The sequence below is a fragment of the Apteryx rowi genome, unplaced genomic scaffold (genome assembly GCF_003343035.1).
Source record: "Apteryx rowi isolate R43461 unplaced genomic scaffold, aptRow1 scaffold_152, whole genome shotgun sequence".
NCBI classification, from domain to species: domain Eukaryota; kingdom Metazoa; phylum Chordata; class Aves; order Apterygiformes; family Apterygidae; genus Apteryx; species Apteryx rowi.
In genome coordinates this window covers 1,694,524-1,722,082 of record NW_020447775.1, presented here as the reverse complement: position 1 = coordinate 1,722,082, position 27,559 = coordinate 1,694,524, and the positions used below count along the sequence as shown (strand labels likewise).

General features: G+C 43.7%; 1 protein-coding gene across 2 annotated transcripts in view; it reads right to left on the bottom strand.

Moving 5' to 3' along the window:
• Positions 1-12,071: 12,071 nt before the first annotated feature.
• LRP5 (LDL receptor related protein 5) overlaps positions 12,072-27,559 on the bottom strand; it is a 167,078-nt gene continuing 151,590 nt past the window's right edge. Inside the window, exons 17-23 of one of the 2 annotated variants that reach the window (XM_026059155.1) lie at positions 26,288-26,413; positions 23,002-23,238; positions 22,170-22,280; positions 18,905-19,141; positions 16,261-16,400; positions 13,188-13,285; positions 12,072-12,530 (exon numbers count right to left, since the gene is read on the bottom strand). In XM_026059155.1, coding sequence (XP_025914940.1) covers positions 12,269-12,530; positions 13,188-13,285; positions 16,261-16,400; positions 18,905-19,141; positions 22,170-22,280; positions 23,002-23,238; positions 26,288-26,413 — 1,211 coding nt within the window. In that variant the 3' untranslated portion in view covers positions 12,072-12,268. Of the gene's footprint in view, positions 12,531-13,187; positions 13,286-16,260; positions 16,401-18,895; positions 19,142-22,169; positions 22,281-23,001; positions 23,239-26,287; positions 26,414-27,559 lie in introns of both variants that reach the window. The other variant, XM_026059154.1, reaches the window with a different exon arrangement.

Sequence of the window (27,559 nt, the reverse complement as noted above, 5' to 3'; positions counted from 1 at the left end):
AACAAAAAGCTTGTTGCCTTGTAATTATTTCTGTGTYAGGGCTTTATTCTGCCGTTTCCAACGGGACGTGCTGCAAGCGAGGATCTGAAGGAGTGCTTCACAGCAGGTAACTGTGCCACCTTGTGGCTTTGTCTAGTGCTAACATCTAAAGTAAGATTTTTTTTTTTTTTTAATCTGGATGCCCCCTCTAAACACAATATCTAGTGAAATAGCAAGAAAAAAAATACTCAGTAGTACTGCAAGAAAGAGTCATTATAAGAGACAAGGGTCAGCTGCAAAAGCTTTATAGCTGCAGTTCCTATCTTAGTCTGCCCAAATGCCCGAGTCAACCTCCCAGGGCAAAGGGAGAGGCAAGCACCTGAAGTGAGTAATCGTCTGCTATATTGCAGGCAGGGCACTTGATTCCAGGTWTTTCTGAACCTGAAACCTTGGAGGTCAGATGATCTTTGGTCATTGCACTTGGTTTTTATAGGAGTCACCTGAAACTCTGGCACCTCCCCAGCAGAGGCACTGTCACAAATCACCTCTCTGCCCCTTCCGCTGGGAAAGCTCAGGCCGGTGAATCCTTGTGTCTGTGCTGCGCTGGCCGGAGAGCTGTGCTAGAGAAAGGCCGGCAGCTGTTTTGGTGGCCTCAGTCTTAACATGGAAGGTCCCCAGCACCAGACTCTGTGCATGGATAGAAGCAGCCCGCTCCATTTCCAGGATGGAGGAAGGGAAGAGAGGCCAGCAGAAACACAGAAGTGAAGTAAGGTCACAGGATCAGTGGCAAAATGAAGAAAAACTCAAGGTCTCTTGGCTCGCAATGCTACCAAACAGTACAGGAAGGATGGAGGCTCAAGGACCAGGCTGTGTTCTCCAAAACATGCCACTGGCTTGTTGTAAGTTGAGGTGACACCACACAGGGCTGGCAGGAGAAGTTTAACTGCCCTTAAGTCCTTTTGTTGTTGTTAGGTAACTAAGCAGCCAGGTAAGTGAGCAGAGGGCTTGGCTGGCCTTGGCCGCTGGGACTGCAGAGGGCAAGAGCAGCAAAAAGGAAAAGCTGAGATGAAAGCAGTGAAACATCACRCCTACACTTCCCTAAGAGGAGGAGGAAACTCTCCATTCCCATTAGCCACATTTAGGAGGGAAAACAAACCATCAACAGATGCCACAAGGAGTCTCAGCTGGTCGGGAAAGCAGCCACATGATGACCTTTGAGGGTACGTATCCTGCTGCAGCTGAGACGTGAAAGGGTGATGTGTTTCAAACCTCCCGTGTCCTGTGATGTTTATAAAGATTTACAGAATTTGCTGGTAAATTCAAGTAAGACTCCCACCGTCACACGTTAACATCTATTAGGAGCTTCATACACCTGACTAATTTCCACCCGTGGTCCTTTGCTGGACTGAAAGCCAAAGGGGAAGTTTCATGGAAGGCCACCTGGAGCCAGTTAGGGGGAACCTTCTCTAAACCCCACTAGTGGACACTGGCTGTGGTGATCCTGAGTTTACTCCTGCTGGCTGTGCCCATATGAAATTGTCCCTTTTCACGGGGATGCTACAGCCTTTAAGCAAAAGGGGAAACGGTCCAGTTACTGCATCAGGCCCCTGGAAATGAGATTCTGTTCCCAGTTCTTTGTTTAACCCCATCTGGGGCAAATCACTGAACTTCTCTGTACCTGTATGTGGCCCAGGCCAGCCCCCGCCTGCTGAGCTACCACATTTGGCCCATGGGCTGTTGGTTGGGGATTACTGGCCTGGATTATTTTTGCACTTGTGATCCCTCTAACTTGATTTTGTTAGTACATCACTGTTCTTTCCTGCTCACATGTTTCATCTCCTCCCTAGCTTTTTAAGTAACTTTTCTATCTCCCATCAGGCATTTAATATCCTATGATRCTGCAGATTTTTGATATCCAAAGCCAGATTCTCATTTTCAATTTCTTTGCAGCTTCAAGATKGCTGACACTCAGGGCCATATGACTTTACAACATGTCATTTGTTGTTGGAACTACTACCTTATGAGAAGATATGTGTGTGTGTGTGTGTGTGTTTGTTTGTTTTTTACTATAGATGCATAGTTAATTTGTGAGTGATCTTTCATTGATGAGGAAGAAGACATCAGTCTGCTAAGAAACTCGCTATCTAAATAGATGCAACTGGCTGACATTATCATCTAAAATATTAAATGCTTGTAAGCAGATTAAAATAAAATTTTTTGGCGAGGTGATCCAAGTCTTTGAAAGGGGAGAAGTTCTGTCTGCTTTAGCAGACCAGTTCTCCCGTAMCTGCAGGCTTTGATCTCAGACAGATGTTGTCTGTGTATTCTGGGGGCTTGTCTCCTCTCTCCAGCCTGTTGCCTTATCTGACTTGTCTTTAAGGAACCTGYCTCRTGGACAACGGTGGTCYTTCCTCCTCCTCCTTGATTTTTCTCCCTTGTCATTGTTCAGCAAAGTCAGTTCTCCCTTGCTACGTAGTTACAYGCCAACAGAACTAGTTATTCTCAATAAATCCTCCATCTCATTTCTATGAATTCACAGATGCACAGAAACCTTCAGAAAATAGGTGATGTTTAATACTGAGAACTCAGTGTTATCCCTATCAAAGCTTACCAGACACTGAGTTTCAACGCTACTYCACTTATATTTATGTAAACAGCACAGACATAGGCACTGGCCCTGTAGACCAAAGGAGAGCAACGAGGTAAGGGGTCTGCTATCCCTATACAATTTAAGCTGACAGTAACTAAATTAATCCACTTGAATGGGACATGTTGTTGGTAATGCAGAGGACTTCAATGTTTCTAGACAGCTAAGAGTTGCTGATTTTTGGAAGATGGTGCCAGGATCAAGTGTCTCTATGTTTTTGTTCACTTGTGTAGTAGGGAAATATGAACTGTCTGATCTCTTACATAGCAGGYGATAGAATATCTTCCCAGTAGTTCCTGCAGAAAAAGTATCACATGATAATCCTGTCTAGCTGTAAATCTTATGAAATAGAATTAGACTGATTCCTAAAATGAAAAGAGAATGACATAAGAATGTGGGAGAGAACATGTAACTCCAATTAAAAAAAAMCCCATCACTAATCCATCTTCAAAAGAAGTAACTTAAAGCATTTCAGGCAAATTTGGATGACACAGAACACATGAAGGAAGTGAAAATTTCTTTTAAAATGACTATCACTCATCTTCTTCAGCCGGAGGAAAAAAACCTTTAGGAAAACAGGAAGGGAAGATGCTGCCCCATCGACACCAGCCCTCTCCCTAGTTTTGGCTGTCCTGTGCCTGACTCTTCAAGCGCTCCTTCCCCAACCCTTAATTACAATCCTACRTCTCACTGAAGTTACTGCAAGGAATTCCAGTCCCCGTGAGGAGGCTTTGGGGCCCTAAATCTGTCGGTCTCTTTACAACGCCCATGTCCCAGGTATTCCAGGCATTTCCTTGTTGGCTGCACAAAAAAAACAACTAATTTCCAGACTTCATATCCCAAACCCTACTCCAGTCATTAATTATAGCCCAGAAACCAATGCCTGCAATGTTAAGGAGTTGGCAATTTGCCCTGATCAATCCCAGGCCACTGCTTATCTCTGCAAGTCTCACAGAAATCAAATCGCTAACCTGGGCTCTTGGAGCATTAGATTCTGGTTCTTCAGCACTAACCTGAATACCAGCCTGCGCCTAACCACAGCCTTGTCCGAATTAGCCAGAGCGAGCAGGCCAAGCTCTGCCTGACCGACACCAAGCTCACCCCAGCCTCGAGCCTGACTTAGCCTGGCTGTCTGAAACCACAAAAGCGCAGCTACCGTGCACGCGCCCCTCAGCCCTCTTCCCGTCTGTGCTTTCTCAGGAGATTGCAGCAACAACCTGGACTCTTCCGAGACAGGCTGGGGTAACCGGTGCTCTCCACAGCGTTAGCAGGGACACRCGGACTCCCACTGGGACATCAGGCCCTGCCCGGTGAGGCCGCGTGGATCCCCCTTGCTGAGTCTGTGGAGTGCGCGCGCTCGAGCACCATCCCTCCCTCCTGCTGCTCCGCCATTCCCCTTCCTCTCGCTCACAGGACATCCCCATACAAACCCCTCGGGGTGGGGGGGGTGAAAGGCAGACATACCTGGTGACTGCACATCCCCAAAAGTGCTAGTTTCTTGTGAAGAACTTGCTTCTTCCCGTGAGTCTTCATGGGCAGCCTGGTGGCTCTCTGTAACACAGATAGCGTCGACACACTTTCATTTGGTGGCGCCTAACTCCCAGTTSGCTTGAGGCTGGCAGCAGAGCCCTGTGGAAGCACAGAAGGAGATCCAGATGGCTGCACAGTTTGGGATCAGGAGCTTCCCCAGCGCAGCTGCAGGTCACCCAGGCTCTTGGAGAACGTGTTTGACCACTTCTGCTYTGTCATAGCAGATCCAGATGCAATTTGTTATCCACCCGAAGCCACGGCAACGCTGCACTGAATCAGCTAAACCTGCCRCTCTGCCCCACAGTGGAAATTAACAGCTGGGGCGACTTCCTAAAAGATCTGGACCAGTGGAGCTGGGATTAGACATCCTTCCACGTGAGCCCAGGTTTGCTCCTGGAAACATGTTCAAATTCCACCRGGAAAATGATGCAACAGAGAGATTTCCCAGCTAACGCGTTAAGGAATCGGTAAGCTGTGGGGAAGTGCAAGAATACACAGATCCAGTCAAACAGCCAAGCAAGCTTTTCCTGAGCTAGAAGAAAATACTGCCTCCTCCAGTTTTAAGAGATGCCCCAAAACACCTGGGATGGAGGCCCTGGAGGAGCAGGAATGGTAAGTCTRGCACGGTATTCCTCTTGTGCCGTACCTGCATCAAACAGACCCTGCACATCTGCGCAGGTCGGGAGGCCCAGCTGCATGGAGCAGCTTGCAGAAGAAAAGCAGAACCCTGCTAYGTGCCACGGGAAATCCTAAAAAGCCTCCTGTTCCTCTGGGTAATTTGGTCTGATTTTGCTAATACAACAGGATGATGGATGACCTGTTCCAGGCTGTGCACAGCACCATAAATAAGTCCAGACCCTCCCGTTTTCCTCCCCAAACCGTAACCTCACCTTAATCCTCGCCATGGTGTAAATCCCTACAGTAAGGCATCCATCACATGGCTGCTCCAGGGTCCATTTACATTAAGTATTGCTAACGAGGGTAATCTGGCCAAGAGAAAATAAATTTTCAGCCATTTTTTGCTTCGGTACAGCAGGAAACCCGAAAGGCGTTGCAGCTAAGCAGGAGCATGGCTCTTCTGTTTGCACGCTGTATTTTCTATCCTGGAGAAATCCAGAGGAAAGGAACTGGACGTCACCAGGGTCGTTGACGACTGGTCAGAACTGCTCCCTTCGTTCCGAGGCTCATCTAACCAGCGTGCAGGAGAAGGGGCGTCTTGGTCAAAGATTATTTTGGTTAAGATGACAAATTTCACAAAACGGAGATGATCTCTACTGACCGCAGGAACACGAGACCAGACTAGCCTCGACGGAACTACTTTTCAAGTGTGTTAATTAAAAAAAAAAAAAAAAAAATTAGTCAAAGTTAAAAGATTTACCTCCTATAGAACGAATTAAAAGATACTATAATTTAAAAGATACCATACAATTGAAAAAGCCCCAAACTGACCCGGTCTAGTCAAAACACATGGATTATTCCTATGAAGTACRACATTTTTGACAGGGTAAGATACCTGACAAAGTTGTAGTAAGTTCTGTAGCTGCCTAAGAGTTGTTATTCGAGAGGAGATCAGTATCCTATCAACCTCTTCGCCTCCTTGTTCCTGCTGTTATTGTACATTTTAAAATTCAAAGTAAGGAGATGGCAACGCTGCCCTTGTCCCAGTGTCCAAAACAAATCGTGATACAGGCCTGGCTGTCTCTACTGTAGAYGATGAAACAGCATCACTCACAGAAAGGGCTGCGAATCAAATCTTTCAAAAATATTTATTATAAAACAAAATCCACAAAATCTACAGTACAAATGCAGAGTTTGTTAACTTTACAGATATTTATACAAAACAACGGTTACTTTAAATAAGATTTGGGTTTTGTTGCCTTGAAGAAACACTGCAGTTTCAAGACCTGGAAATGAAATGGTTTCATCGCTGGCAATGAAAGCCTCAATTTTTTCATAACCAGTTTCACAAGGTTCCATTTTTATGCTAGGAAACTGTACTTTGAAAAATAACTGGTAAAGACTTTCTGTAACAAGACAAAATTTTTATGGCTTTAATGAGAAATACTGTAGTGACCATCGGAAAATAATGTCAATTTAATCCCAAAATACATACCGTGAGCTGCTGGCGTTTGCTTTTAACGTAATGCATTTTTAATGGATAGCAAGGTTGTTGTTGAAATAGGTACGGATATATAAATCAAAGTTCATGTGGAGCAACGCGTTTGAGAGAAACTCCAACGTACTACAAACTCGAGACATATATGCTCTAAAAAAATTGCAAACTTAGCAGTTTTGAGTTAGTTCCACGACTTGTGAATGTTCTTATTTTAAATGAAGAGACCCCTAAGGATGAGACGAAGCTTTGTTAAAACCAACAGAGTACGAGCAACGYGTGACTCCGGGGGCACTTGTGATTTAAGGCTTTGCTTTTTTCCCCCAGTCAATACGCTGAGCTTTTAGGACTCCCAAGGCACTTAAGTACTGGGTTTCGTTGCCTCTTGTAGTAACGAATTCTACAAAATGATACWCACATAAAGCTGTAATAATTAGGCTGTTTGCGGGATACACATTTTCATATAAATATAAAAGTAAGATTGCGTGGGATTTTTTTTTAATCATAAAAATTCTTGGTAATCTTTGTATATTCCTGTACATGTACAATAGCAGCAATTGTGATACATTTAGGTGAGAAAGAAAGCAGTCTGGGTTCGCGTTTTGTTTCCAATGCCCTCCGAATTTCACGTACAACAGCAAAAAGTGCTGCTCCTACTGTATTGCTGGTTGCAACCAAGAGACTCGAGTACTGATTTACAGACTGCACTTCTGTCAGGATCTCTGTATAAATCAAAGCCGAATGTCCCTCCCTTGGTGGAGCAGCCACCCCAGCGACGTGCGGGAGGGCCGGCGCRGGAGAAGACTTCTCGATTTGGAGGAAGGTGCGTCAGTGGCAGCATTTGCTTTTCAGGGAAGTGAATGCAGGTGAAGCAGCCCGTCACTTGCTGCAGCTGGCAGACTTGCTTTCCTTCTCTTGTAACTCAGTCTAGACGTCTTCTCTGCACTTGTTTGGCCAACGCGAAACACCCCCTCGGTGAGACCTTCCGTCCGGCAGGAGCTTGGGTCTGTGCTGGTGGGGGGAAGCAAGCTCGACTCGCCAGGTCGGCCGCGATCAGCTCTGTGACTGGCGCTGGGAGCGGCCAGGACCCGGCGGCGCGCGGGCAGGGGGACGTGGCGCGGGCCGTCAGCGTGCCGCCGCTTGGAGTTTGGGGGCGCTTCTTGTGAAACGTGGAAGCCACCTGGGTCAGACTGCTTTCCATCATTCCTGTCAGCAGGCTTAACACTGATTTAATACTGATTTCTCCTTTCTCACCCCAGGGAATATGATCTTATGTGAAAAGGCCCACAAAGTAGTACAACCTCAAAATAAACAACTTAAAAAAAACAACCCCCCTACCCTTTACCAAACCAACCACCCTTTAAAGTACAAAAACTTTAGTAAGTGTTCACAGGAAGTAGAGCTAGAAGACATGACAAGATTAAAAATATTTGTGTATATTAATATTCCATTTAACATGTGGTAAATAGCCTTAAGCTGTTTAGCTAAACTCACAATAGCTGAAGAAAGGGTTTTTTCCATTTAATGATGAACAGAAACTGTTGCAGTACATGAGGGAACAGCTGCAGCAGAACCGGCAGACACCTCTCAGCCTCTGGGACTCAACCTTCCCCCAGGCTTTTACAGACAAGTCAAACTTCCAGCGCGCGCTGTGCTCAAAATTCATTTAAACACAGAAACAACTGAATAACTGATCTGTAAATGACTGCCATCTTTGACGCTGGCTTGTCTAAGGCTCAGACCAAACATGGAAATTTATACCATGTCCCTCAGCACTGTAACAGCAAAAATGTTATTTCTAATTCAGGGCTCCATGCCAAGCACTCTTGTGTGTTATTAATTACTGGGAACATACCTGCCTTCTGTTTTCATTTCCTGACATTAATGGAGATCGCTTGTAGCACAATTATAAGCACAGCTACTCATTCGGACTGACTTGACGTATACCCCGTCAAAGTGACTGACACCAGAAGAGATCTGCTGCTGAATACGCTTGAAGCAAACAAGACGCGCAGCTTAGGTGAAGTCTGCCTGACCACGCTTGTAAAGGACTGGGATCCACAGGGGAGCACTTGCATCCTTTGCGAGCCAGAGACATCAAGGTATATTAAAAATCAAACCTATGATTCAAAAAGGAGAAACATGGTTCCACTCATTTCAGCCTACTTCTTTGGACCTGGCTGTGATGGCGCGGTCTCATTTTTAGACCTGGGGTGTTAGGTACTATGACACTATTGTAAAGAAAATACCACAACTTGTCATATGAACAAATTTAGCCTAATCTTTGCTTTAGTGCTCTTCAGAGTTCCCTCCAGACAGAGGGAAGTTGAAACAGAAAGACGGTAGAGACAGCGCTAGCAAAGTTTTCCCAGAATCATCCAGCAGTAGTGGAACAAGTTTATTATGGACATTGCAAACTGCAGGGTGCAGCGGCTGTTGGCCAGTCTAGCTCGAGCAGAGCAAAGCTATAATTTACCCRAGTCTTTGCTTGGAATTCAAAGTTACTTCACTCCTGAAGATCCTGACTTACAAGTCTGCCCATTTTCCTTACAGCTCACACTGCTGCTACCTCTGTGCTGCAGTTAGGACAAAGTCCCCAGGAGACGAGAGGACCTGAGTAGCCACTTTCATGACTGAGCTGGAAGACAGGTAAGCTGCTTGCTGCTCGGAAATCTGTCCCTTAAATTTAACACGGAATCAACCACACACTTTGCCCATTATCAGCAGCTATGAGCTGCTTCAAGTGCTAATAAACAATCACAATGAGCACAGAAAATATTTGAATAAACCAATTTAAGTACTCACAAGCTCAAGCAGATAATCCAAACAAATCTCAGGGAAGAACTTGTATAAAATTTCAATCCGCTTTCTCATAGCACACTTTTGCACTAGTAAACCTATGCATAAGACCCACCAAAACATAACTTTTCCCCATTTTATTTCCTGTTCAACCCAGAACTGCCACAACTTGTCATTTGCATGCAATAAGTCTATCTAACTCTTTCCCCCATCCTGATATAGAAGAAAACAGCATCCAGTTTCTAAGCTTTAGCCTGAAAGTTCACAGGATGCAAACCACAGCTTACCAGGAACACACAGAGTGTATTTCTGGAGAGCGAAGTGACTCCTCTTACTCAAATAGATGGTCTTTTCTGGCACCAGAAGTGCAGTAACCCTTTTAAAGCGTATCGAGTCTACCAGTTCCAAGCCAGTATTACGGAGTGGTGCGGGGCTTAGATCCTGATCGCCAACCACAGGTGTTTCACATGAGGTAATTTCTCAGCCAATGCCAGCAGCAAGAGGCTCTGAATGTCCAAATGAAATTAAAAACTGTACACACTTAATTCATCCTGTTCAGCCAAAAGCGCCTCCTACCTTCTGAATACCTAAGGACCAAAAGAGCTTGACCCTCAAGACAGCTTAGCTCTCAGTAAGACTGCTAATTTTCTTGCACTCAACTCCAAACTTTGTAATAGGATACGAGTCTTCAGATAAAGCAGTTAAGATTGTTACGATGATCAGTGGTGTAAGGAAAAAAAAAAAGTACTTTTGCATCCAGTGTCATCACAGGAACAGAGGAAAATTAATGTGCCGCATTCTTTAAACTATAACTGTAACATGAAACAACTAAAATAATGAATTCGTTATACCTGGTGAATAGTTACCATGCACAAAGTTAAATATGACATGTGAAATTGGACTACAAACTGCTGTAGTGCAGAACAAGCATTCCTTTATATGATGGATGYGATACATAAAATATCCTGTGCACCTATATTCGTAATTTGACTGAAACACGATCACATGAAAAGTGCTCTTTTGTTTCACCAAATCATGATCTCCCAAGTCACTCTGAGATTAACAAAGTACAACCATGTCACTCCTGGCATGCTGCAGAATTACTTATGTTGACAGGGGATGGGGGAAGATAACTCATCCTTAAACTCCAATACTGTATTCTCCAGTACCGTATTTTTCTCCATGCAAAACTCAGGCATCTCTGTGCTGCATCTCAATCTCAGAAGCAAACCAACAAACCTTACGCGTGAAGGTAATGAAAGCTACTTAAAGAGTTTTAATAACACACCAGTGACGACACATCCTGCGCTGGGACAACGAAGGCAGGACGAGCAGAACTGGACTAACAAATCGGAAAACCCAGGCGGGATCAGAACGCTGTGGTCCCGGCCCCTCCACCGCCAGGAACAAAGACCTCTGGCCTGGGGTTGCGGGCTTCCTCTGAAGTGCTCTCAAAAGACTTGCTAAAAAAAAAAACCACGACTCAAACCAAATACAATTTAAGTTCAAAAAAGAACGTTTTCATTGTTGCCAGCAATATTAAGGCTGTCAAAGGCCCAACACATCTGTTATGCAGCAGCTGCAGGAACAGGTGCAGGTCTGCGTATTCAGAACTTCCCTCTGATGTCTCCAACAGGCATTCGCGTTATCAGCACCAGAGCTGAATTTATACAGTACTCGAGGCCTTTTGTTACAGCAAGAGGGGAGTCAAAGCAAAAATTGCTCTTCTGTATTGTGAAGGAGACTGATGCTAGCCCCCGTGCCCAAGGGGGCTTTCGGTAAGGTTGCACAAGCACTTTACTCATCATGGTGTCCTGATGTTGCAGCAGTTTGTAAAAGAGTTTCTTTCTTTCTTTCTTTTTTTTTTTTAAGGACAGTTAGAAGTATTTTGTCTCCTTTCCTTTCTCCCTATGCTTTCTCTATTTGTAAACTGAACTCATTTTTTGATAAATTTTCATGAAACCACAGCTGAATTGTTTGAATGGCATGGATTTTGTTTTTGAGCTAGGCAGATACCATTTTCTACACACATCAACTACAAACCAAACACCTTTCCTCATTTAAATGAACAAAAGCGACCATATCGTTCTGCTTTGGGAAATGGGCATCCRAAGTGAAGCAATTCACCGATCGGTTGGAGCAGCTCAGAGATGCAACCGAGTGAATTGATGGACTTCTGGGAAAAAGAGCTGCCGCTGCCTTTCGAGATGGAGCTGACCCTGACAGCACCTGCCCAGATGGTCACTACAGCCTCTCCAGGAAGCGGCCGCTGGAGAGGCCGAAGGAGCTTGCTTTCGTCACACCAAAACAGTGAGGCTAACCAACGCCATAGTTTGTCAGGCGTTTCTTGCAGCTTCGATACCGCTTTGAACTTGCGCCGTGCTCCCACCTGCCGGTCAGTACGACCGCTTCTGCAGCCTTGCGCGGGCTCAGACCGGGGAGCGCGCTGGCGATAAAGCCGCCTGGTTACCTCTTTAGCCTGAATCAGCTCCAGGACTGGCCACGCAAGGAGCTGCGCTGGCACGAGCTGGGGCGCGATGCCGGTGGGCCTGGTTCAGCTGGAAGGCATGGCCAGAAGCAGCTCTTCCAGTCTGATGCTGAGCAAACGGCGGGGCACRTTCAAAAGCCAGGTCCCAGTACACAAGCGCTGCTGGGAAGCATTTAGCTCCCTYGCAACCAGGAGCATCCGAGGGGGGGATTCTTGGCATGTTTTGCTCCCAGGGGTGCAGAGGGGGATGAGACATAGTGACAAATAATTTTTATTTAAAAGTGTTTTTTTCCCCTCTGGGAATAATCTTAGTCTTTCTTTAGCTTGCTCCTCCCACAAGCCCCTTCTCTTTCTTTTCTCACATTAATAAACAGAATTACATATACTTTACAAGTAAAAAGGTGACTTAAAAAAAATGCAAAAAGGCTCAACATTCCCTCCCCAAATGCTTTGGAGATTAAGTCACTTTCAYGACTTCAATTCAAAACAGCAAATATGGCACAAAAGAATGGAAATTAAGTTAAAAAAATCAATTTTATAAATATTCTTCCTCTGTACAATTTTTCACAGCCCCATCCCTCCCACCCATTTTTATTCACATTTCTTTTCTTTTTAAAATTCCCACCCCTATTTATTTTTAAATCATAAAATATATATATTTTAAATCTGTTCATATTTAAAAATATTTACAGGAAAGTTCCTTCTGTTGAGGTCATGAGGAGTCTGTACAAGGAGAGGGCGGAGGGGGATAGAGGTGGAAATAGCTTCGCTCCGTGGCAGGAGACGGGGGGCAGCTCTCTTCTGCCGACATGTACTGGCTGCGAGGTGTTGGGGGAGGGGGATAAGGGTCCGAGTCTGAATTTAAATCAATGTAGTACTTGTTGGCCTTCCAGCGACTTGTCGTGTAGTCGCTGTCACACACGTCTGTGCTGCACGGGGTTGTGGGTGGAGCTATCCCTCGTATAAGGTATGGTCTGCAAAAAAAAACCGGGGGGGGGGGAGGCGGGGGGGGGGGGGGGGGGGGGGGGGGGGGGGGGGGGGGGAAGCATCTGCATTAATTGCAATTTGGGGAATAAAGAAAGAAAAAGATTGCAAATGAATGGTGGTGCTTTCACAGGAACCCAACAAGGGGGAGTGCTTGAACTGCGTTAAATTTGAATGGCACGGCTACCCTTAGCCTGCTCAACGGCCAGCCTCTGGCCAAAGCAGACCTGTGATTTGGACAGCCGGAGAGGACCACTGTGACCATTCAGCCCAGCCACTAACGACCAGCAAACTGAGCGACCCATCAAAGAGTCTTGATCCATGCTTGATGTACTGAACGGAAAACACTACCTTTCTCTACACTGGATGCTTAGTGACCGTTAAATAGCTATATAATCTATTTATATTGCATTCTTAATCAGCAACACTGTACTGATAAGCATCAAACCCTGGTGTGTCAAAATTAGAACACATATAAAGCCAATGTTTAACATGGCAACTGGAATATGTCCATTCAAATGGTCATTTATCAAGAGAGGGGAAAGTTGTTTTCTTTTTTAACAAGGTAAAGTCTGAACAAGAACATTTACTTAATATCCAGAACGAAAGGACAGAAAAAGCACCAAACCTCCTCGTCTGAGCCATACCTGTAAGATCTCGTGGTTGAAGGAATGTTTGAGGAGTAGAACATCTCTGTGTTATACAGGGAGCGATCGGTCGCTGGGGAAGGAGGTGGATTCAAGATCTAGGAAGATTAAGAACAAGCAGTGCAAAAGTTTGGGTTAATTCTAAAACTCTCTTTATTTTTAAAATATTATTTATGCCTTAAACAGGTGACTCATCTCATCCTTACTTTAGCTTCCTCTCTTCACAGCTTGGATGGATTAATGCATTTTTAGAAGTCAGAGAAATTCATTCTGACTCTTTTCCCTGGGCTTACGTACACTGCCGGTCTTATAAGTTTTCACAGTAGGAATTATTCCTCCTTACCACATAAGAGCCATGTCTGTTGTTACACAGGAAGGGTGGAGTAAAGCGGGAAAATGAACCCAGTTCTGCTGAATCTCAATGCAGTTCCTTGGACATAAGGGCTGACCTCATCCACAGCAGATGCTAATAGGAAGCAAAGGCTGCTCCATCCGCAGCCCCTAAACATACCCCTATCAATATAGGGTCAGGAGGCCAACTTCCTTTGCAATAACTAATAGGACTYCGTCCTTCCCTGAACACTTCCTTTCTGCTGCCCTTACATAAACATATCATTTTGGCAAAGTTAGCAATGCAAAGAGCCCAGCAGCTACAAATAGTTATAACTTGCCCTAGCCTGCGTGCGCACATACACAGTAATCCTTACACCTATGAAAACGGTTTATTATGCTTCAAGAAAAATGCAGCGCTCTAGGGTTTGTTCTTCCCCACCTCATAAATAAGGAACTTTGCTTATCACCCAGGAAGCAGAATCGCTGGCACGGCCAGCAGGACATTGGCCTGAACCCAAGGAGGGCGCTTCCTCGCTTCCAGCGCAGAGCACGAAGCAGCGCTGCTGCTGACGTGGGTGTCTCGTACGCGGCCTGTCCAGGGCTGAGCCCCGGCCTGCCGTAGCGACCGCATCCTTCCTCTGCCTGTGCCCTTCTCTCGTAATAGCCTAAGATTGCTGGAGGAGGGACGACCCTTTTGGTCAGCACTGTGCAACATGCAGCGTAATGATTCCTGGCCATTGAGTTGAGCTCGTGTTGCCTACAATAATGCCGATGATACTAGCAACACTGACAAGCCCTGCGTCCAGGTTGAGGAGAGGGGAGACAAGCTCGAATATCACATACTGCCAGCTGTGGCAATGATGAGTAATTGCCCCAGGAGTATTTTCCAGAAGTCCTCCTCCTTGGAGGGACACTTGCATGCTACTCCTGGCTCTTCTCCTCCTAGTGCCTGAGCTGCATCAACGCACCACTTGACACTGAGATGAAATACAGCAAACAGCATCAGTCAGGATGCCCGTGGCCAAGTTCTCAGATAACCAAACTGGCATAGCTCCACATCAACTCCTCCCTAGTCTTCATCCTCTGCCAAGGACCACCCATCAACACCACCACCATGTGAGCTCAGTACCAGGAACAAATACAGAAGAGAAAAGCCAAGGCAGCTAGATGCTCAGATCTCCTCTTAATTATTGAAATAAAATTGGGTAATTAGCTACCAGGTAGAATTGAYGAAAGTATCAGGATCAAGCAGTAACTTCAGTGGAGCAAAGGCTGCACAACAGCTTCCTTAGGAGAATCTGGCATGCCGCCCTTCCCAAAAAAGAGGCTGACACTATCCCTACAGGCCCCAGATCACATGGCCCTGAGAGGAAAACGCGGAAAAAGATTCCCGGTACCACAGGCAGGTTAGTTTAGGCCAGTAATCCAATGGAAGAACTGGATTTTTGGCCTGGCCAGATCCCATAGAATGGCAGAAACAGATCAGCTCTTGGGCTTCTTTGCTCTTTCAAGATTTACATAAGTAAGTTTTTCTGTTAATCTGATTCAGTTTTTTCTATACATCCTTTTTAGCGTAGCACTGACAACACCAACCAGGTACTAGCATGAAACCGTTCAGCGAGTTACAGAGACGCTGGGGAAGCACGAGCCAAACTAAAGGCAGAAGCGAGGCAAGCTGCTGTGTTAGACTTCCAAACATCTGCTAATCTCAACGGCTTCTCTGAGAAGGTAACAAGGAATATAATCTAACCAATATTTCCTTATCAACAGATAAGCTCACCATCCCCTCTCCCCCTCTAAAGCAAAGGGGAGAGAGCACAGTTGCCACTGGGCAAAACACGGGCAATCAAAATGCCCATACATAATATAGCAGTTTACATGTAAGCACAGATGCAACATAGACCCACACACCATGTGGGCTCTCAGTTAAATACGATTGACAAAGCACCTCAGTTCCTCGCAGATTGACTGCAAGCTTGTGTAAACGTCAGAGTGAATGAATGTATTCCTAAGCAGCAGTGAGAAGAAAAACAACTGTATGACAAAATGCTGGCAACAGTAACCTTTGTACCTCTCTCCTACACATTTTCAGATCTTCTTTTCCATTTTTCCAACATCTTTCAAATTAATGAAACTCTGATTTGGGGACTAAAATTCTGTCACATCCAACAGTTCAAAAACATAAATGGGGACAAGATACAGCTGAAAAAACTCAAGCCCAGTAAGATATGCTGGTACCAGTGTTTTCTCCTTGTGCTCACGTTTGGTTTTCTGAATCAGCAATGAGCGCTTCAGATAAACTGCAAGCCAAGCTTATTTCTTATGCATTTTATTCCCACTCATGTCTTGCTGTCTTTTCATCCCCTGGGTGCCTGCAGCATATTGCGGTGCAAAATGGCATCGGGCCACTGACATCAGGGCTCACGAAGAGCAACAGAGGTGGCATTTTCAAGGGAGTCAGGACAGAAGAATGGCATTGCCCAGGAACAACCTAGCAGAGTATCACTCTAATAACAAAAAATTTTAGACGCCGTGTAGCATTGTGCGACACTGATGGGCTAAAACAAAGCCCTTGTGCTTTGGGTATTTGTRTGGGTATTGGGCTGGGCCTGTAGTTCACCAACAGTAGCTCCTAAGAGCAACCGTTATTAGCATTACATTTAGTCACACAACTTTTCATCTTCCTTTTCCTGTCAGAAGTGGGAGACACCTAACTCACGGGTATATTTTCAAGAYGTACCTGTGGGTAGAAAGTGGCTTTTGTGCTGGACGAGCTACTAGAAGAGGCTCCGGTAACATGGTTTCTGTCATATAAGGGGGCACCGCTGCTTCCTCCCATGAGACTCATGGAGCTAATCATGGACTTTCCACAAGAGATGCCTGCAGCAAGACGGAAAGGAAACCACRGTTAGGTAAACCACAGTTTAATCTACCAGTACGAAACAAAAAACAGATCCTCAGCTTAGCAAACCCTTGGCAACTGTACCGGTTGTCACTCTGGAAATGATGTTTTATATAACAACTTCAGGATTACGAGGAACAACATATTTTCAGCTTGAAATTACATAAACAAAAAACCTCACCCCCAAACCGCCCATTGTCGCGCTACGGCCCTGAGCTCCCCCCAGACTGGTCTCACAGCCTGCTGAGACAGGAATCTCCAGAACAGTTGGTCCAAACTTTCCACCCGAGTTCTTAACTAAGAATTTTTTCCAATTAAACAAGCTTGGTCGTTTGCAAAAAGCATTATACATTGCACAAGAAAAATTCTTCATTTCCATGCAAAGAAATTCAATTGCAAGTATCTGAACAAGAAAAATGAATTATTTTTACTGAAAAAAAAAAAAAATCACTGCTTAAACTGAAAACTGACAGAGGCAAAAGGAAGGAAACGTGGGGGATGGGAAAAAGGGAAGACAACATTCTCCAATCTGTTTAACACCAGCATGCACTTAAATCAGAGAATATATCAGCTTCTTCCTGTCAGTCTATTCAGTGCTCACACAAGAGTTTAGTTTGGAAGTTTGTGGAAATTTTTCAGACCCGGGAAGGGTTTATTATAAGCAAGGTGACTTTATTTTTGACAATCAGCCACACTGAGTAGCATTTCTCGTTTTTGAAAATGCTGTGTATTAGCAACCTACATCGTCTCTTGAGCATCAACATCAAGGTGAGATTTTGAGCTGTTGTAAATTGTCATAGCAACAACAGAGCCATGAAAATCTACTCTAGCTAGGTAAGAAAAAGCTAACAAATAGGAATGGGAATCAGAAATAACAGCTTACTTTAGCATATACAGAGGTACAGAGGAAGACCACTAAACAGAAATGCTCGCTTCAATTAAGAAAAATTTAGTGTGAAATCCATATAAATTTAAAACATCACTGCAAAGATATCACCTGCAGAGATTTCATCTTCAAATCTTATTTCCAACCCCCAAAACCTCTCGATAACCATAAAACCATACTTGAAGGAGGAACAGCTGACCACAGTCATTAAGGCGCATGAAAGGGTAAACCTAAGCCGTATCTGGCTATTTTCAAAACCACGGCTAGAAGAAATTAATAGTTTGCACATTCAAAAACTTGTCATATAGGAAGAAGTGCCACATTTTTTCATTTGTCTTTAAGCTTATCCTGTATCTGATTTTCAGCTGACGGGAAAAAGCAGACTCCAAGCGCTCAGCAGAGCTACAGATTTCTTGTATTCTGACCCCGTCTGGCAGGTTTACAGGAGACCATTTACTTTGCAAATTTCTGAATAATTTGAAGAAACGCTCTTTCTCTCCAGAGCTTTGTATTTAAGAATCTGCTATTTCCTCTGTGAAATGTATATTTTACATTCGTAAATGATGTATTTTAAATTGTTTACTTTGATGTCTACATGAGGTTCCTGAGCTGTTATTYGTTAGCTGAACATCCCGCGTGCTTTAAGTCCTCCTGCTATCTCAATGTAGTAGCTGCACGCGCTTCTCTGAATACATGTTTTGATTCCTGTGTGTGGCAGAGGAGCATGTTTTACAGATGAGAGAAGCATTCTCAGAGAGAATAAACACTTTGTCAAAAAACAAACAGGAAATCTGTCTCCGAGATGGACTAAACCAAAGGGGATGTTTTCATTGCAGAGACACTTAGCCAGACTGCAAAACCACACCCAGACTGCTTGTGTTCTTGCGCGTATTCTGTTACAGCTTCGAGGAGGGAGGTTTATTCCCTAGTTTTTGGTGTTACAGTAACCCGAGCTGCTCTTCACTTCTTTCCTCTGTGGAAGAACTTCTCTGTCCTGAGCCCCCGGGGGAAAGCTGTGCCAAGAACTGGGATGGAAGGACAGCTCTGGAGCTCTCACAGCAAAGCAAGATGTTTGCGGACAGGACAGAAACAAGGACATCTGAGTACAGCACATTGAGTACAAGATGCAGAGAGCTACTGAACAGAGCTCTCACTGCAACCCTAAACGGCGCAAGACCTTCTTAGCTTCCAACGTTGTGCGTAGCTCACACCTTCACAGCGTTTTGCAGGCCTTAGGTAAGAGGCACTATGCAAAACGCAGACTTCATTACGTACACCAGAATGAACTATTTAAAGGGGATATTTTCAAAGACAACATATTGTAGATTTCTGTCTTTTTAGGTATGTGAGCAGATGTAGTCTAGCACAAAAACGGGATTCAAAAAATCTGGCAAGGTGCCTAGTGAAAGGCACCTAATAGTTTTTGCAAATCGGACCCAAATGACAGATTTACACCAAAACCCCACAACAGCATGTCAGCAATCTCTAATTTGTGCCCTTTGAAATCCCACCTCTACAACTCCCAATAGCCTGTAAAACCCCAGATCCAGAAAATGTAATGGTATTGATTAGATGCAAGGTCCTTACCGTCCTTACCAGTAAAAGTGCCATGCTGAGAACTGCCCGGAGCAATGAAATTAAGTGGGACGTGAGGGGTGCCACTGACATACTCATGTGGAAAAGGGCTGTTGGGCCCGGCATAGCGCTGACACACTACTCGCTGGCAAACAAAATACATTCCTCCCATGACAAAAAGGGACAGTATTATACCAATGACGGGCCCAATGGCGCTGCTGTGTGGCTGTGGCTCATCTGAGGCTGGCTTTGTTTTTTCTGGAAAGAGGAAAAAGAAAGAGGAGGTCGTTAAACACAGGACGACGTATATGATGCTGCCCTGGAGCACGTGCAGCCAGTCAGCTCACAATGATTCACACAGTATCTCTGAAAGGTTTTGCATCAAACTCATGCATATATAACTCCATGTATTCTGAATTACTGCATTAAACTTCAGGCCTTCCATGCACAAAGAGCAGTATAAGCAAGGTCCTCTCTTTCTAGCAGTTCATCTCATAAGAGGATTGCTTTTAACACTTAAAACTTTTCTTTTCTTTTTTTTCTTTTTTTTAAGAACAATTGCAAGCAATCATCTTAATGCAGTAATAGCCTGAAAAGTTTTCTTGTTTTCCCCTCTCAAATTACGTTGGTTAAAGATAAAGGATACTTAGAAACATTAAGTCCCTAATCAGAGAGGAATCTGGTCTCTCAAAAGCCACTGGGGCTAGCAATAATGTTAAAACACTGAAAGAATTTACTGGTAGGAGAGCAACAGTATATATCAAGCATTGGGTATCTTCCTAGCTAACATACCCCTGAAAATAGTGACATTTTAGGATGGAAAAGCATTCTAAATGACTTGCTTTCTAAAAAGAATAGTACAAATTGGGAGGAAAACACAATCCGTAATATCTCAAACACTTTCTACTTATTTCTTTTTCTCTGCACAGCACAGTTTTGAATAATAAAAAATGCTGCAGTATTTGAGATGAACTACATATCACATCTCCCACTGACTGTGGGTAACACGTTCCAAATTCTTGCCAAATAAACCTGACACCTCTATGTATTTTGCATGTAGGACATTCTCCAGCAAAAGAGATTTTTTTGTGTTGTTTGCACATTTATCATTTCCTTTATTTACACACAAATACACACAGATACATATAGGGTGTGTGTGTGTGTGTGTGTGTGTATTTATATATATATATTCATACACACACACACACACATATATATAAGTGTATGTGCACAAAGTAAAAGACTCAAAATAGACATGGCCAAGGCCTATAAGTTTTACATGATCAGCTCAACCTATAGATCCCCTTAGTGAAGTTTTAAAAAGTGAAATGGTTCATATACTATTCAAACCCTGGCTACCTAACATACATAATATTTCTCCAGTGATTCTGGAGAAAGATTTATGCCATCTTAGATGACTCTTGGATGGGAATGAAAAACAACTGAAATTAGAGAAGGAAGGTAAGGGAAATACAAAGATCTATGAATAAACTCTTAACAGCTCAGCATCAAGAATTCATTTCTGTCTTAAAGTCTTCATCTGCTTTTCACACTTATTAATGCAGGAAAGCTTTTATGTCAGCTAAGGATCTAACTTTTGATATCCAGATTGATTCAGACTATGAAGAAAGGGCAGTCAAAATTCAAACATATTCCCAACTTAAAATTCTCATTTTGGTAAAACCTGTCTTCTTTCGAATGCAAGAGCCTTACCTAGAAAGTAGCAATCATTTTTACTCCCTACTTGAGTTCTTTCCCTCAGTCAAGCAAGAAACCACAAGGGGCTCTGTCCCACAGAGAGATTCCAGAAGAGAAAGTCCTATGTCTACATAGAGACCCATTTAAATCAGTTAAGACCTATTTGCAGGACTGGACCCAAAATGCAAACAGGAAACCACTGCATTGGTTTGATAGCACAGAACTCTGCCAAATGCACAAAGAAAACAAACTAAAAAAACCCCCAGCAACTTTACAGGATCCAGGAAATTGGAGAGAATTGGGTGAGGGTCGTGAGATAAATGGAAGATGTGGGAGAAGCGTGAGAAGCACGTTCAGCCTGAAATTTCCAATGGGAGAGCTGAACAGATTCTTTTATTAAACTTCTCTTTTGGCCTCTTTTGTTAACCACTTGGGCTCTTTTCTCTTCAGTACTCCTGCTCATGCAATGTACCTTTCCTTGCTGTACCCCCCATGAGGATGGGGGGAAGAAACAAGGTTACACACTGGCCAGACCTGCTGACTCCTCCTCTCGTCCCAGCAAAATACCCTGCACTTGCACAGCACTCTGACAGCTCTCTTCCCAGCTTCAAAACCTGACAGACCTCTAAGGTATTAAAATTAAAAAAATAATTGCCAGGTATTAAAAACCTCGCAATTTGCCAGTGACCTAAAGGCAATATTATTAAGCATGTGCAACATTTTTCTATGCAAACCYAACACATGCTATCAGTTTAGAATGAATTACAGAGAGACTGGCACCTCTGTTACCTTTGTTCTGGAATGCTACGTTCCAGCTCGGTTTTGCTAAACCYCTCGTGAGCTACCACACGCTCCCTTCGTCTGCCCCACTGCCCGAGAGCTTCATGCACCAGGCACCCAGCTGGGGCAAAAAGATGGTCCCACTTAGTCACCCAGATGAACCCAGCTACAGACTAAGAGCAAAAATTCAGAACTGTTTTCAGTGTCCCTGTAACTTGCATATACCTACTGCCATGGACCATTCTGTCCAGAAAAATCAAGGTCTCTTCTGGTCTCCTGAAGCACAGGCAGGAAAAGAATACAAGCTTGTGAGACACTTGCTCACTGCCTGCTAGTTCCTCCCCATAATTAACCCCCAGCTTGATCCTGTAATTGCAGTGGATAGGGCTGCATATTTTAAAAGTCGTCCCAAGCTTGGCAGCAGCTCTGCAAGTTCCAAGACACCCAGCAAACTGAAACCAGGTCCCTCAGGGCATGGATCTGAAAGCATAGCCATAAATCAAAACAAGGCAGTTGTTGCATCCCATACAGCATTTTAGAACTAGCCTGAACTGAAATCTAGATGTTACTTGATCTTCACTACTGCTGCTACTGCCTTATCTTGAATAATGGCACTATGGACTTGCTGCACCTCACACTCCTTTTTCTGCACAGACCAAATCATCTTGAAAGAGCATGTCAACTACAACTGTGAGTGTCCACCAAGATTCACTGGCTCTCCTAAAGGAGTATTGCTACGYAGAGAGCGGGGCAAGGATGCAAGACGTTACGCCAGGACACAGAGCATTTGAATCTCAAGACATCTCACCACACATGAGCTCGTCCGAACCATCAATGCAATCTGGAAAGGAGTCGCACTGTTGCTTCAGGAGGATGCACTGGCCACTGGCACATCGGAACTGATTGGGTAGACAGATTGCTGCACGGAAAGACAGAAAAGATTAATTACTACTTGCATGGGAGCATTTGGGCCTCTTAAGAAAACCAAAAGATGTGAGACATGAAGCCATAGTGCATTTTATGTTTTAGCCACATGGGCAGCAGGACACCTGCTTTGCTGTTGCTAAATAACCCTAAATTTCCTGTCTATATCCAGAAGCCTCTGTTTCAGCAAAAGGGACTTGAACTTTGGAACCTCTGCTATGTCAAAGCATGTTAAATGATCAGTAAAGAGATTTCCTACAAGGGCCAGTTGCCAGCAATCCTGGAAGTTTCACTCTATTGGTTATTCCAAAAGAACAAAGTCCGTCTCTTCCTCCCCATGGCACCTTGCAATAGCCACTGTCCAAAGGTGAACTGGACACCACGGAAACAGCGCAAGCAGCAATGGTAGTAATGCAGCAAAAAAATGCACGTGGGAAGTCCTGCCAGTTCCTTTCCTGTTTAGGCCTTCTGAGTATGGGCAAAGGTGTTTCCCCCCCTCCAATACTACAGATACATGATCAATAATTTATGTAGCTACAGGAAAGTTTAATTTGAGAGGATGGAGAGAAAAGCAGAATCAGTGGATAGTTGAGCTAGTTTTACGTTTAAGGCCTTTTTCCCATTTGAAACCAAAGATCAGAAATACAATCAAGAATAATCTGAATTCCAAGTGGGTGCTTGTGTTAGAACCGCGAGTCCAGGAAAAGGTATCTTACTGTCACAGTCTGCTTCATCAGATTTATCTTGGCAGTCAATTTCTCCGTTACACCGCAAGTGAGCATCGATACACTGTCCTTTCTCACACTGGAACTGGGACGCAGAACATATGGGGCAGCTGTCTTCATCACTCTGATCGTCGCACTCGGGAAATCCGTCACACCGCCACGCCATTGGGATGCAGTCAATCTCTCCGGTTGCACAGGTAAACTGGTCTGGGGAGCAAGTTGGGGGTTCTGGAGAAAAAGAAAACAAAGCACATTTGCACGTTCAATTTTAGCCCTTTCGATGGGTTAAAAATGTGACGGACTTTTTCCACAGATGGGAAAAAAAAGTTATGCTGGACTGAAGTTCTTCTGTGAAAATGGTAAGAGTCCAGCAAAGAGAAAAACATCACTTTGCATAAGGAATGAAATTTTGCCGACCTTGCAACAAAAACTGGATGCATGCTGATGGAAGAAGCTTGCTTTAGCATGCGAGCGCTGGACTAAGGGCAGGAACTCCAAATACTTACTTTGGCTCTAATAACCACCTTTTGGAAGACATTGTTATGCGCATTAAATGAATACTCAGTTTCTGCTTGCAAACCACATTTTGCACAACTCTAACCCCTGCATTATATTAGCCTGGAACAAATCTAATCATAGCTTAAAATAATCTTCATATAAAACTGGGTCAATCGTTGGGTCAATCAGCAATTACTACACCTAAAACTTGTATAACTTTTACTTCCACACTGTCTGTTTCTCTATTTCTCCCATGGTTTCTCCTCAGATAARTTTCTGAGTTATATATGAATTGAAAGATGCAAATGGAGAAAAATACCTGTCAAGGATTATTAAACTTTAAGCTACCTCCTCTTGCTCAGAAAGTCTCTGGGCTCACAGAGTATCCTGAGGAGCACTGCATGCCTGCCCTGTTCTTACATGCTTTCACTGCAACACTGGGACAGATGAACCTTTGGCACAGCCATTTCTGTGTTCGTTAGAATTAAGAAAGCTGGGGCTTTCTTGGAATTTGACTTTTCATGAACCCTAAAATCCTGGGATTAATCCATTCCACACCCACACTGTTGCTCAGGTTGCAATCAAACACTGATAGCATTAAGCAGCAGCTACAAGCTCATAAAGAGATGCAAAAATTATGTTGCAGAAAGATAATCAGAGCTGTTTTCTTCTGAATGGCAACAACCAAAAGACAAAGATGATCCTGATCAAGAATCTATTGCAAAAAAAGAAATGCTCCCAGCTCTTACATACAGCAAATTAGCAAACATTTTTTCACCACTAGTATCCACAAAAGAAGCAGGCAACATATCAGCCCCTTCARTCGTTATCAGTGCTCGTTACAGCAGTTAGTTAGAGTTCATTAGTCGCAAAGCAACAACATGTTCAAAGTGAGGAAGCTGCCTCAAAAGACCACTGCAGCCAACAGACACATTCCCACTCATGTCAAAAGTTCCTGGGTCAAATCACTGCAATTTAAATARATGAGTCAGTGTGACAGGGGCAAACCATTTTTAAAGTGCTACTATCCTTCTTCATCAGGGAGAAATGTTCAAGAACAAGACCCAAGTATAATCAAAAGCTTGAAAAACAAAAGGCAAAATAAAAATCCAAATATGTTTTAGTTTTAAAAATCTTATGATTTTTAAGTTCCTGATTTATGATTGCTTGGGTGCAGCAATACTGAGAATTACAAATGTAGCCAGGGACCTGGCAGCTGTAGATGAGATAAAGATGCCAGATACACACATCAAGATAATTCTTGAATTAAATTTTGATTTGAATGTACCATTTAGATAATTCAAGAGATAGACCATTATTTCCTGATTTGCAGCCACATTTAATGTTGCACTTGGTTGCACTTAGCAGGCACAAGTTTGCCTTCAAAAACTTGTCAAGAGTGTTCATAAGGGTACATGGACAAATGTTCTCCACCCAAAATAGCTATTAATCTATTTTGACATACTGGCTATGGGCTGCCACTACTGCAGACAAGATAGGTTAAAAAGTCGTAGCAGGCTTAGTGAAGGATTAAGATGAAAAAGATGAATAGAGACCAAAAGAGAGGCCCCTGAATTTTTAGATTTATAGCTGAAGATAATGAAGCAGTGGGACATAAGAATCTCTCATTGGCAACGTCTTGCAACAGCAGCACAGCAAGAAGTATAAAGAGATTGATTTATTTTTTTCCCTTGCAGAAGTAACCACTGCTACTCAGAAACCACATAGTGTGTTGTGGTCATGGGAAAGAAAACAGTTTATAATGGAAATGACCGTCCCTAGGGAGGTCAGGGTTCAGCCAGAAAATGAAATCCACAGCAAAACGAATACATAAAAATAACAGGAGGACCAACAGAGCCAAACGATTTAAGCCAAATTTAACCCATGATGCCTCCCAAAAAAAAAAATATATATATTTTTTGCTTTTTAAAAATCCTCACTGCAAGTGCAGTGCAACAATTTTCAAAAATCCTGGGACTGTGAAAGGAAGTCTACAAGCAAAGTCCATCATGTGGGAAGAGAAGATTTACCTTAACTGAAAAGGACTGCAGCTGAGCTTTTGGCCTACCTTTCATTAACTAGACAGCACCATGTTTCAGGTTCTCAAGCAAAATCTATTTGAAAGGCTGTCAAGTATCACACTATGGGAATCACAGGCACAATTTCTGCTGCTAGGTCATCGTGGGTTGATGCAACATCATGTTACAAGAATTCGGTCGTAGCACAAACCTATCACATCATATACTTAAGATCTTCTACTGAGACTTCTCTAAGTATTTTAAGGTCAAACGAGCATTCTGCTCATAATGAAAAGTCACATATGTCCAAGAAATGAAGCAGAGAACACGTGGTAGAAGGATCAAAGGCCAAATCTAACTCATGAGGCAATGCACTTCACACACGAAAAACACTGTGTGTAAATCCATATTCTGGATTTGTATGTAACCTTCTGCAGAAAAGGTGGTATAATTTTATACCATGTGAAAGCCACAAATACCCTTGTGGGCATGTTTCTGGCATCAGGTACCCTTACCGATTCTGGTCACACTGGCTTCATTCATTCAATTAGTTTTTGAAAACATCTTTCTCCAGAAAGAGAATTAAAAAAAAAAAAAAAAAACAACACCCACCTCATTGCGCTTCTCTCACTTAATAGTGCTTCAGCCTGTGACATAATCATGCCCACACCTGATTTTCCAATGGTTCTAAGTCTTAAGTTCCCTTGAACCACATCTTTTTTAATGTATGCTGCTTAGCACTACTGTTAGATGTAACCCACCTCCGCACGTTAAGAGATTCTGTAGAAGCACAAGGTGCTCCGGGCACGAACATCTCGGAGTCCCGTCCCCTTTGGCAATGCAGATGTGTGAACACCCACCGTTGTCACGAGAACATGGATGCGCAGCTGGAGAAACAAATACACAGAAAGGAGTATTAGCATAAAAAACCACCATTCCTAGGTAGGGCAAATTCACAAACCACTTCTGTGAAAGTAACTACAATATTTCACTATGAATGAATAGAAACGTAAATGCAAGATTTCTCAGGTCAGTGCTCAAAAGCTGATTTACTACTTCATGAGAACTACATTTCTCCCGGTCACAGTGATACAAACACCTTTAAATGACTTCTAAAAAGAATTTGGGAGCCCAGGCAAAGAGAAGCGAGAAGGTAGATTTGAGAAGGTCACATTTCCAAGGTTCCTGGACATCCCATCCTCATTCCTAGGCTAGCCAGGCATCAAAAAGTGACATATGTTACTACAGAATGCCAAACCCCCAAACCCACAGAAGTCTTTAATCTTGACGAGCTCTTAACACCTAATGCCCCCCACTTCCTTGCTCCTCACAAAACTGCAATACAAGCACACACAGTTGTTATTTTTTAAAGACAGGAAGCTGCATGGTTGTGCTCCCAAATCAGTTACTCGGAAGCACTGAGTGCCTGAGAGCTCCCAAGGGAGTCAACCTGAATGAACATGAGATGGGCAAGAAACGTGGGCACAGAGAGGTGAAGTCGCTGTCTGAGAACCTCGGCCCGGCAGAGTGAGAAGAGAGCCAGTCTCCTGACTGCTCGTCTCAGGCCCTACGCGTGCTGGCAGCCGAGCATCACCTGGGGCCATCTGTGGGGCTACAGCCCGTTTTATTTGTGATGCCGCTGAACAACGCGTTCTGTACTCAGGAAGTACTGAGAACTTCCACAAAGCAGAAACCATATAGATACCGTTATTTCTGTGCCAAATACGCTTTCCATCTGTTTAGGCTTCTCAGAAATCTGCTTTCACCTTTAACAAATTCCTCAATTTATTGTAGTGTTGGAGACACTACTGTTTGAGGCATGGGCTGCTGGCAGAAAATGTGCAGGCAGGTATACTTGTGTGGGCACATACGTATTTTTACTGCCCTGTTGTAATAGAAGTCACCGATATAGGATAGATTTCAGCTCTAAAGAGTGATTCCTTTCAGTGCGAGTCAGAAGAAACAGTACTCTTGCCATTAAAAAAATCTCCAATTTTTTAAAAACACATGGGATACAATATCATCCCTTGCTT